Raw genomic sequence first — 12,466 nt, forward strand, 5'->3', positions numbered from 1 at the left:
TTTCTCGTTGTTCGCTTTGTGTTGCCGCAGTATTCGCCACAGTATAAAGAAATGCAGCCATAAACACATTGGTCACTGACACTTATCATAACAGTGACAGATACTGATCGCAAATCTACACTGGGCTTGGATCACATAGACCGTGACTACACGGTTGGTGATAAACAAATCAAGTTAAGCCGCAAAATTGATACCATACCCATTGAATATGTACATATGGATGTATAAATTAACATTTTCACAAATTTAGCTACAACTATGGATACTGGCGGTATGGAGCGTGTTGCATCTGTTACCTCGTCATACTACAAATTTGCTGAGGGTGCCATACTAGTTTTCGCCATGGACAATGCTGCTTCTTTTCATTCCTTGTCACAACATCTACTAAACATTGTTACTTATGCCGAAAATGCGAAAATTTTCATTTGTGGTAACAAAAGTGATTTGGCAGAGCGTGAGCCACAGGTGACCGACGCTGAAGTAGAAGGCTTTTGCGAACAGTGCCACTTATAAGACCTCTTGCAAAACTTCGCAGGGTGTTGAGGAAATGTTTCGCGACATCTCCCGTATACTTGTCGATGCCAATCGTTCTAAAATGGAACTCCAAGCTTTGGAGCAACATAGTTTCGAAATTGATTCAGCTGCTGAGGCTGATGCAGGTGAAGAAAGTTCGCAACGTATTTGCTAGCAAATGGGGAATGTGGAGTTCGGCTAAATAAGAGTGAAAGCGAACTTCATACATAAAGATTGAGGGATATTTGTAGGCATTTTATGCGTATTGTAAATTTATTTATTTATTTATTTTTAGTTTCGATCGTGCTTTCTTAAAGGTGACTAAGTTTCTGGACTAAAAATTGTTAAATGAGCTTATCTACGCTAATTTGGTAGTTTTTGTTACAATCCGTCCAAACTCCTGAAACTTTGAGTTTGATTACATTTTCTAAAGGGCTTTTAACATATTAATATTTTGTCGGAGCAAAACACGAAATCTGAAGCATCACTATTTATATACATACGTATGTATTGCCGTAATTGGTGTATAGGTACGGTGACCATATTTATGAGAGCCGAATACCGGACAAAAAATAATTTTGCAAATTTGTTCCACAACAGCTTACAGATCTTAAGGCCTTCTTCATTGATCCTGGATGTATTAGCCCTGAAACAGTATCCTTATAGTAACATAACGAATTTGTAGGATAATTTTCTCGAGATTTTTACCCCGTAAAATTTGTTAAAAAAATTCGTTAACTTTTAGTATAATAACGTGAAATTTTAAGTTGCTAAGGCTTACCAACAAAATTCTAACAAGCCCCTTTCTTGATGACGACTACGGCAAACGTATAAAGGATTATGATTTGAGGGTACGCACCTGGAATATCCGGACCCATAATGGGGAAGGTGTCTGCCTGGCTGGCTGATGTCCTCGGGAAGACAAAGGCTGACATCACCGCCATCCAAGAAATGCGATGGACGGGGCAAGGAAAAGTAAGTGAAGCCTTGAGACTTCTACTACAGTTGCCACGTAAAGGAGCCCAAATTCGGTGTTGGATTCGTGGTAGGAGAGAGACCCCGTCGCCCGTCGCCGAGTACTGGTGTTCACCCAGGAAGAAGGACGAACGTATAACCACAATCCGCATGAAAGCTAGATTCTTCAACATCCCGCTCATCTGCGCCCAAGCCCCGACGGAAGAGAAGGATGAGGCGTCCAAGGATCTCTTCTATGAGCGCTTGGAACGCACATATGAGCGCTGCCTCCGACACGATGTAAAAAAAGTGCTCGGCGATTTTAATGCCAAGGTGGGCAAGGAAGCGATCTTTGGAGCCACTGTCGGGAAATTCAGCCTCCACGACGAAACGTCCGATAACGGACTGAGCCTGATCGACTTCGCCGGGGCCTGAAACATGGTAATATGTAGCACTAGGTTCCAGGATAAGAAAATCCACCAGGCTACATGGCTCTCTCCAGATCGAAAAACGAGAAACCAAATCGATCATGTTGTGATAGACGAAAGGCATGCTTCAAGCGATTTAGACGTATGTACACCTCGAGGGCCAAACATCGACTCGGACCACTATCTTGTTGGATTTCAGCGGCCCGACGGAACAACTGGTACGATGAGGAATGTCAAGACGCCACCTATAGGGCTACGCTACGATCGGGTGCAACGCGAGCCATGTGAGACCATTATAGGGAACTAAAGCAGAAAGTGAGACGTATTTTCCGCAATAAGAAGACAGAGGCCGAAATACGTGAGTGCGAAGAGCTTGAGATGCTGGCCGACAGGAAGAACGCCCGAAAATTCTACCAGAGAGTTAGGCGACTTACGGAAGGTTTCAAGACCGGGGCGAACTCCTGTAAGAACAACAATGGCGACCTAGTGACCGATGTCCAGAATGTACTTAAATTGTGGCGGGAATACTTTTACAACCTACTGAATGGTAGCAGCGCTGAAAGTAGTTGAGAAGACGAACCCGACTACCCAGTCGATAATAATAGAGCAGCTGTCCCGCCGCCTGACTATGACTAGGTACGAATAGCGATTACGCGGCTGGAACACAAAAAATCTGCTGGAGCTGACGGCCTGCCAGCAGAGCTGTGCCCAATACACAAGAAAAGCGACCCCGCCATTCGCGCCAACTACAGAGGAACCAGCTTTCTAAGCATAGGTTATAAGGTCTTATCGAGTGTATTGTGCGAAAGACTGAAGCCCACCGTCAACGAACTGATTGGACCTTATCAGTGTGGCTTTAGGCCTGGCAAATGCACCGTAGACCAGGTATTCACAATACGCCAAATCTTGGAAAAGACTCGCGAGAATAGGATCGACACACACCATCTATTTGTCGATTTCAAAGCCGCTTTCGACAGCACGAAGAGAAGTTGGTTTTATGCCGCGATGTCTGAATTTGCGTCTGAATAATACGGCTGTGTAAAATTACGTTGTGCAATACCACCGGCTCCATCAGAATAGGGAAGGACCTTTCCGAGCCTTTTGATACCAAACGAGGTTTCAGACAACGGGACTCCCTTTTGTGTGATTTCTTTAATCTTATGTTGAGAAGATAATAAAAGCTGCAGAACTGAACCGCTCAGGCACAATAATTTTCAAGAGCGTACGTCAGCGGCTCCGCTGGCTTGGCCATGTCGTTCGAATGGACAGAAACGCTCCTGCTCTGAAAATATTCAACGCGGGCCGCGATGCTGGTAACAGAGGAAGAGGAAGGCCTCCTTTGCGTTGGAAAGACTTGGCATTTCCAATTGGCGTCAGCACAGAAGAGAAATGACTGGCGTGCTGTTTTGGACTCGGGCAAAATCTCTTAGGCGGTTACAGCGCCAATAAAGAAGAAGAAGAAGGCTTACCAATAATTTTGGGCAATGTTTTTTGTTGACGGTGTTACCAAAGAACGTAGATAACAAAAAGGGAAAATCCGTTATAATTGTGGCGAAAGTGCGCAACAGGGGCTTGTCTTTTTGTTGACGGTGTTACTAAAGAACGTAGATAACAAAACGGGAAAATCCGTTATAATTGTGGCGAAAGTGCGAAAAGAGAAAGAACGACCCTGTTGCGCACTTTCGCCACAATTATAACGTGTTGTCCCTTGTTATCTACGTACTTTGGTGTTACGCATTTTTTTCATACAAAGTATGTTCAACCATTTTTTTTTTAAAAGAAGCGAATGAGCACCACTTACCACTCGCACTTTATGTATAATACTCAATTTTAATAACTTACAAAACTGCAAACCAAATTTTTTTTCTAAAGGTTCTAATTAAAAAGTTTGAAATTTTGGTGAAACCTTGCAGAATTAATTTTTATAGTTTTTTTAGTTAGAAATTTGGTGTTGTATGGTTTTTGTTAGGAAAAGAGCTTTACTTTCATAAAATAAATAATAAACATTAAAAAAACTAAGGAAAAATAGCCAAAACCTACTAAAATGTCGAGTCCCTATTTCTATTTTAGTCACCGCATGTATTCCTCGATTCGAATCACAGGCATTCAGATTAGAAAATAATAACTGTTTATAGAGAAAATTAGTATCATATATGTATTACCAGGACAATTGGTCAAAAAAGAGGACTGTCCCGTATAATACGGGACGGATGGTCACCGTATGTATAGGTGTATGAACTCTTTTTTTTATATTTATGTACGAAAATAAAGGACATTACTAAAACAGGTGTCACAATATAAAAATTTAGTTTGGGTTTGTTTTAACAATGCGACCCAGCTATTCTCAAATACTCATAGTCGTAGACATGATACAAAAAAGAAGGTAGTTTCAATAAACAACTTTTTGATTAAAAAGGAGATTTTTGACAATTGCTCAATTGTAAAAAAATCGAAGCGCCGTTACCCAATTTAAATGTTTTGGTAGAGGGGATTTTATATCATAAATTTGGGAGTATAAATACAATAGCTGCATTAACATTTACCTTTTAAAAATAATTAATATTTTATCTTAAAATTGTTTAAATTTTACATTAAATTCGATAACTACTTGCCAAAATCTTTATTTTTACATTAATAAAAGTAGTAGTTAGTGAACATATTTTAAAATTGTTTAGTGTCATTATGTCATCTGATTATTACACAATGTAGCTAGTCAGGACTACTACAGTTTTCTATATCGGATACGATTGTTTCTGATATAATTTCGATATTGTCTTTGTCCATGTCTTTCAAGTAACGTGAAAACTGAATTTACTTTGGGACCCGTAGGCGTCATGACTTTCAGAGAAGTGAGTATTATCCAATTCTAGTATATTTCGCCAATATCGTTGTTTCTTTGGATAAAATTAAAATATATTTTACTCAATATTGGAGTTGGTGTGAAACAAAATTTGATTTATTGTTAGTATGAAAACTAGAAACACAATTATCAACTTATTGAGCATGCTCTTTCAAATACAAAAGGGAAAAAGTTCGGTTATTTGTGCAATGGTTTTGGGATGGGGAGCGGAGACGGAGGGACAGACCCATTGACAAATTGGGTAAAATTTCGGCAGCGCTTAGAAAAAATAACTCTCATCAGTCCAACTCCGGCTACGCTGACCACAGTATTTTTTACAAGAAGGTCCATAATTCAAACCGAATTTATTCATAAATTTGTATCTGAAAACTTGAAATTTTATTTTAAACTTACGTTTAATTGTTTGACAACACGTGTGTGTTAAAATTTTTTGCTTTGGGTTAAGTTTTGTGACACAACAACCCAAAATTATTGTACAAATAACAAAATACCTTTTGCTAGTTCAAGTTTCGATTTTAAGAACAAAATGTTTGTAAATAAATAAAAAATTAATAATAAAATTTAGAATATTTTAGATATTGCATACAGTAGCACGAAATGTCACAATCTACTTAATTGTCAGGTTGTTAATATGGCGACGAAAAAGTGACAATGGAACTACCTTCTTTTTTGTATCATGGTCGTAGACGTGAAATGTAGCAACATTTTACCTATGAATAAAATAAAGTGAAAAATTTAAATAAAGTAAATAACTTTAGCATCTAATAATTTTCTAGGATACATTCCATTAATTTCATTAAAAGGCATGAACTTCATGGCATCATTCATGTGTATATATTTTTTATGCTTTATTCTAAACTTATTTATTTAGATTTTTTTTGTGCATTTCAACAAAGAAACACCATTACATTGCCGAGAAGGGAATGTATAACTTTAATGACCACAAAGACACGCACTAGATAAATATACGCGATAACATACATAATACTACAACAATAAAGAGATCACTCTTAAATTACCAACTAAGCAGTGGGTGAACTTGATGAGAACGTCAAATAAAGGCTAACACCAACAGCTACCACAAAACATACACCGACTACATATAGAACATATTTTTCCCGTAATGCTCGTAACATCATTGAATTCAGAGTACGCGAAGCTCGTCCTAGATCCGCATTGGTTTCTCGTAAACGAGCACGTGCGCCATGCAAAACTTCACGTTGATGGCTCAAATCATTAAGCACTTGAGCGCCTAACGCCTCTGTTTCTAGTGCAACTCGATAACCATCCACTAAACGATTTCCCGTGCGTTCTATACGTTCTGAATTTTCCAATAGGTGTTGTCGCTGATCATTACTTATGGAAATATCATCATAATAATCGCCATCACCACCACCCAACTCTAAGACTGTCATGTGTTGTTTCTGCTGAGCTTCTTTGGCACCACGATAATCGGATTGTAGTCTTTTCAATTCCACTTGCGCACAACTGACTTTATTTTGGAAACTTGGACGCAACGTAACATCTACTTCCCGTATTTCCAAGGTCATTTGCTCTAAAAGTTCATGTGCTTCTGCAAGACTTGCATCGATTTTGGAGCTTAGATCTCGGCGTTCCACTGCAAAAGAAATACATATGTACTTGTTTTTTTGCATTGTATTCGGATGGTTCTTACCCCCTTTCAATTGTTTTAGTTGCGCGATTTCAGATGTGATCTCCGCAATCAGTGCAGCATATTGCTGTTCATACTGTTCTATTAGTAACATGTTGATTTGGATATTTTGCTTTATAGTTTTTAGGATTACAAGTGCGAACCAAAAGAATTTTTCCAATTAGTGAATTTATTTATGAATCATCGTATATACTTACAAGTATGGAATCCTATGCCCCTTTTTGTCTATTCTCTTTCTAACAGCGGACTTGCCTGCCAAACAGCGGACGTGCCTGCCAAACTGAAAAGCATGATGGCGGCAGTGTTTGACAGGCACGTTCGACGATGCGAACGGCAATGGAAGGTAAGAAATGGAAGATGGATGACATGAGAATGAAAGAATTATGAAATAACAGAATGTCGAACGAAAACGAATTTCAAAAATCTGACAATGCGAATGACGTCAAAATGAAGAAATGCAAAATACCGAAATGGCGAAACAGAAGAAATAGATGACAGGCACGTGTTCAAGGGTTTCGTGCAACAAAAGGAGTTGTGTTGCGCCATTCAATATTAAAAAAAAGTAATGTGGTTAAATACGCTTTTCTATTAAGTAGAAAAATTACATATTTCGCCAGCCAAAAAGTGTATAAATTAATATATAGCATATTGCTATAAGATTTATTTATAAACACGGTACATGCTTATGACCTTATTCATAAAAAAGAAAATAGATGTAAAGTAACATTAACAAAATCGACTTGCTTACTTTTTAAGAGTTTGGGAAAAACATTGGGAAAATTTTAGTAGACGGACGGCAAATTCTAGAAAAAGGGGGGATGAGGGGGGTAGAATAGGACCCCCTGATTTCAAAACTACCCCCCTTTTTTCTAGCAACCCTATAGTTCTTATATAATTTATTGTTAAAGTTTTCATATAAACGATGAATAAGATAGCAAAATAACATACAACTTAGTGCTACCAGACTGGAATTTTGAATAATAAAAGCGGATTTTTAATTCGGAATTTTTACTTAGTAGAATTATTATTTCTGTGTTGCCGAAGAAGGGGGGGCTGAACACATTTTGCAGAGAACACCTTTCGGCGTAGGCGGCCTTCGGCCGCACTTAGGGATTATAACCCTCAGGCAGTAGAATTCTCCTTTCTGTTTTGCGAAGAAAAGGAGCTGAACACCTTTTGCAGAGAACACCTTTCTGCGTAGGCGGCCTTCGGCCGCACTTAGGGATTATAACCCTCAGGCAGTAGAATTCTCCTTTCTGTCTTGCGAAGAAAAGGAGCTGAACACCTTTTGCAGAGAACACCTTTCTGCGTAGGCGGCCTTCGGCCGCACTTAGGGATTGTAACCCTCAGGCAATATAATTCTCCTTTCTGTTTTGCGAAGAAAAGGAGCTGAACATTTTCTTTTGTATTGATTTCCCCTGTATTCCTTTTTAATCATTGCCTTCTTTGTATGTATTGTTTTGTACAATATGGCAACACATGTTATGTGTCAGTTTGCAACCATGTGTTATTGTAAATATGTGTGAAATTCAATGTAATTTACAAGTCGATAAAAGTTTAATTAAAGTGATTTATATACAAGATAAAATAAAAGAAAAGTGTGTAAAGTATTAAGTACAGTGTTATGTGCATTTATATATATAAAAGTATGCACAAATGCTTTTTTGTTAAGGAAACCAAGTGGAACGACTTAAGAAATTTTAACAACAAATAACTTATAAAACAATGATATTATTTATATTTTTTAGTTATACGTTTTAGAGGATACCTCCCTTAACAACCTGACCAAGTTTAATTTGCTAATTCCACCTGGTTTTCTTAAAACACAAGGTGCGGCTGACTACTAAAGCCCACCCAAAACATTTAACTAGAGTTTTTGTGCACCCATCTCTTTTTCTGTTTATTATTTTCAAATTTTTCTTTTCCTTAATACTCATTGAGTTTTCATTTATACCCAGCAAAAATTAAAATATTTTATAAGAAATTTGTTGACCGTTTCTCGCACACTCTCTCATGCTTTTTTATCGTAGTTATTATTCTGCTGACATCTAAATTGTCATAAATTTTATGTTGTTGTCAATACATTGTTTTCCGGCGTTTCCTCTGTGAACTTTTATAACTGCATTCATAAAAATATTACTAATTTTGGTTTATATTTTTTTTTTCATCTTGTTATTGCTGAATATCAAAAAGGAATTAATAAATAATAAAAAGTTAGTTACAATTTTAGTGAATGATTCTTGCAAATAATATTATTTTATGGTTGAAATGACTTGATCGCCGGCAGGAGCTTATCAACTTTTTTGCCAAAACCAAAGCAGACGGGAAGGAAAAATAGTTGTTCCTTAACGATTTGTCTGAAATATCGTTCTTGAAACGCGTTACTGCTCACTAAATTTGTAAAAATAAAATTTTTTCACTTAATTGTTATATTCTTCCTCATTGTGGTAAATTTACTCATCATCACAGCAGGGCGCAATCTTCTTTTCTATGATTATTGTATCGCTACTTTGAATTTCTCAATTTTGACAATTCTGATCTAGAAGTAAACGAAGCTACTTTATTGTTTATAAATAATGGTGCATTTACATGGTATGAATCTGTTCATAAGCCGTATGAATTTTCCTATAAAAGAAGCACCAACTCTATGAAGAAATGAATGAAAGCGATATATATTTAACAATTTTGACTTGTATACTAGGCAACATTTTTTTTTTGTAAACAACAAATAAAAGAACTTTATTTTGTGCTAGCTTCGAAACTAGAAGCTTATTTTTTTGTTAAATGTGCTTTAAAAAGGACCTACTGCCAATAAAGCCTTGTGGATTGCTATTTTTCCATATTTGTAATGCTTCCATTTAAACATCTTTGTGGAAAAACAGTTTTTTGTTCAGAATTGCTTGTTTACGAAACGTTTGGCATAAGTTGAAATCATAGGGATGCCGTTTTCTTCCGTTTCTAAGTGGATTTTATACTTGAATGGGCACCAAAATATGTATGCAATACTTCTACATATCTTCGTTTAAAGCACAAAACCGCGCATCAAGGAAATGCAAAACCTCGTATGGGAGGTTGCCTAAATTTTAAAAACGGTTCTCTCTTTTATGTTCCAGTTATGCATACTTAGCGTTGCACGAGAGTTGTCACATAAGAATCTGTTAAATATTGTTACGATTATCCTTGAAACCTCGTCCGGATATCCCAAATCTCTCGGTTCGTATCGCTGGATTGTTAAATAAATGCAATCGATGACCAAATTGTAGTACAATTAACTTTATTGTACAACAAACAATTTACAATACTCGCTAATACAGTAAAAACACTTTACAATACTTGTTAAAGCAATAACAGCGCTTAACTAAACTTGGTAACACAATTAAACTTATAGCTTGCTTATTCGCAACTCGCTTCTCTGCTTACTTTACTTGTAGCTTGCTGACTTGTAGCTAACTCACCTCGCGGTGGCGGCGCCCTTATATACCTGCGCTGGCACTTATGGCAACTCTGGAACATTCTGAAGTTTATCGCTCATTCTCTTTCTCTCGCAGTTCGCAGTGTTCATCCAACTTGACGTTTCTCTTTGTGGAACATTCTACGTCGTTCCTCGAACATTCTGCCTATTTCTCGTTGTTCGCTTTGTGTTGCCGCAGTATTCGCCACAATATGCTTTGCGTGTAAGCGGTTACCCAACGCATAGCACTTAACAGTTAGAATTCTGTTGGCTTTTGATTTTTACGTAAAAATGGTAAAGCTAATATTATTAACCATTTAAAAGTTATGAACAAAAAACTTTTGTTAAATTTCGTTGTTTTCTATGGGCAATTACACCGACAAAGATTCACTAAATCACCTGTTCTCACTTTTTAAACACTATTAAAATATATAATTTAACTTATTTATTAAAGAAACACATAGTTTTATCAAACTAAGATAGATTATTTTGTTATTAAAAAGAAGTTGACAATCTTTGTGAGCTGAAACGCGAGATTCCAAAATAGCTATAGTGCTGCCACTGTATTAGTATTTCGTAATAATTCACTTTTCCTTATGAGATGTGTGCACTGTTCAATGCTTTTCGATATCTTCTTTCGTTTAATATATATATAAATAATGAAAATTTTTAATAAAAAATCGGGCGATATTTTATTAAAAATTTTCGCCTGCGTCGCTTTTTCCAGAAAAATCAATACTTCGATTAATAATAAAAATTTTTAATAAAAAATCGCGGCGCTTTTTCTATAAAAATTAATACTTTGATAAAAAATAAATAACGCGATATTTTAAAAACTTCAAACTTGCACTTTATATTAAAACTGAATGGGCTACAAAAATGCGTGCTCGAAAAAATTATAAAAAATCGAATTACAAAGTTCAACATTATTTAAATGTTCCTGAGTTTTGCACAAAGCTTAGAAATTACAGCTTTAATCATTTTTGTTGCATATTTTTATAAAACATCAACGAAAACAATTACAGTAGAATTTTGTGCATACATTATTACAAATTCTCTGTGAAAACACTTTTTTCCGTGAGTGTATGTAATGACTCAAATAATCGTTCGTAAAATCATATTAAACAATATTCGCAAAGATTTTAGAGTTAAAATTGTTTGCTATGTTTCATAAAAATATAGCTCATAGCATGATACACCATATTTATCAAAGGTTCAAACTTTATACAAAATTTAGAAAAATACATAATTATATTAAAATTTCTAACTTTTTAAAAAAGTTTCCAGAGCTTTTGGGTTTACAGTTTTTTTAGCTTGGAAATTAAAAAAATTGTAGCATTCTAAATTTTGTATAAAGTTTGAACCTTTGATAAATATGGTGTATCATATTATGAGCTTAATTTTATGAAAAATTGCAAACAATTTTAACTCTATGCGAACGATTATTTGAGTTATATATAATATAGGCTAAAAAGCTTAGGTATGTGTGAGATAAACAAACTATAATGTTTTAAAAACTTGTTCGTATAAATTCTTTAAGAATATTTCGTAATTCAAAGGAATATGAAGAAGAACGGTTTACTGCTCCCTGACGACAAGAATCTAATGGATTCACTTCATTTCTCCACTGGCCATGAATCTCTTGGTTATTTTCATTTCGATCTACCAACTCAAGCGTGAAGTAGTTTCGATCGTTTTGTAGCATCAGAAAGTTGTGTAGAAGGACTGTAGCTAAGACTATTTTGTCTGCATTCTTTGGGCAAGCTGATATATTTGTATGCAGTATTCGCCAACGATTTGATAGAATGCCAAATGAATTCTCTATGTGTACCCGAGCTTTGGATAGTACCATATTGAACTTTTCCTTATCTGCCGGCAAATTACTACCTGGAAAAGGTCGCATTAAATTGGCCTTAAGTGGAAATGCGCTATCACCAACAAAGTAATATGGAAAACTGCACGATGTTCCCGGCAAATTAACTTGACGAGGCACTTCTAAAGTTCCGTTTAACAATTTCTTTCCGAAAGCACTTTGCGCGAGCACGCCGCCATCACTCTGACTTCCCAAAGCCCCGACATCTACGTAAGTAAAAACATAGTTTGCATCGCATGCCGCCAGCAGTACAATGCTATAAGTCTTCTTATAGTTGTAATATAAGGAGCCACTGTTTGATGGACGGACAATATTTATATGTTTTCCATCAATTGCTCCTAAACAATTCGGCATTCCAGTTTTTACAAAAAATTTTTCCGCTATTAATACTTGTTCCGATCGGTTTGGAGTAGATAGATATACATCATGAAGCTCATTCCAAATAGCGTCGCATGTTTCGTAAATAACTTGTTTTACAGTAGATACACCCATTTTGAATGTCCATGCAAGTACATTGAAGTTGCACCCCTGAGCTAAATACCTGAAATTAATTACGTACATATTTACACAAACATTCATGCTTGATACGGTATCCGACGGATGCTATCCGCATGGATCTATTCCTATTCGCAATGTCCTAACCATTGATTTTAAAGACTTAAATTCATGCAACTGGCATCCTTCGGATACATGCCTGTTCCAGTCCGACGGATGC

At 36.3% G+C, this 12,466-nt stretch overlaps 2 protein-coding genes and 1 pseudogene across 3 annotated transcripts in view; 1 reads left to right on the forward strand and 2 right to left on the reverse strand.

Annotated features, from left to right (window-relative positions):
- The window catches only part of LOC118751615 (protein ALP1-like), a 12,745-nt gene extending 373 nt beyond the window's left edge, over nt 1–12,372 (reverse strand). Inside the window, exon 1 of the mRNA XM_036486434.1 lies at nt 11,424–12,372. Within this exon, the coding sequence (XP_036342327.1) occupies nt 11,424–12,330 (907 nt within the window). The 5' untranslated portion in view covers nt 12,331–12,372. The remainder of the gene's footprint in view (nt 1–11,423) is intronic.
- On the forward strand, nt 7–1,142 carry LOC118751617 (annotated as a pseudogene).
- On the reverse strand, nt 5,579–6,663 carry LOC118751616 (vesicle transport through interaction with t-SNAREs homolog 1A-like). 2 transcript variants are annotated; one of them, XM_036486436.1, is made up of 3 exons: nt 6,625–6,663; nt 6,431–6,539; nt 5,579–6,373 (listed from the first exon to the last, which is right to left on the reverse strand). In XM_036486436.1, exons 2-3 carry the CDS (start codon nt 6,519–6,521, stop codon nt 5,778–5,780), a joined length of 687 nt encoding a protein of 228 aa, XP_036342329.1. In that variant the 5' UTR covers nt 6,522–6,539; nt 6,625–6,663; the 3' UTR covers nt 5,579–5,777. The 2 variants fall into 2 exon arrangements, with proteins under 2 accessions (XP_036342329.1, XP_036342328.1); XM_036486435.1 differs by having other exon boundaries at nt 5,579–6,539.
- Nucleotides 12,373–12,466: the final 94 nt, after the last annotated feature.

The sequence above is a fragment of the Rhagoletis pomonella genome, unplaced genomic scaffold, assembly GCF_013731165.1.
Source record: "Rhagoletis pomonella isolate Grant_MI unplaced genomic scaffold, Rhpom_1.0 Rhpom_scaffold_00854, whole genome shotgun sequence".
In the NCBI taxonomy this organism is placed as follows: Eukaryota; Metazoa; Arthropoda; class Insecta; order Diptera; family Tephritidae; genus Rhagoletis; species Rhagoletis pomonella.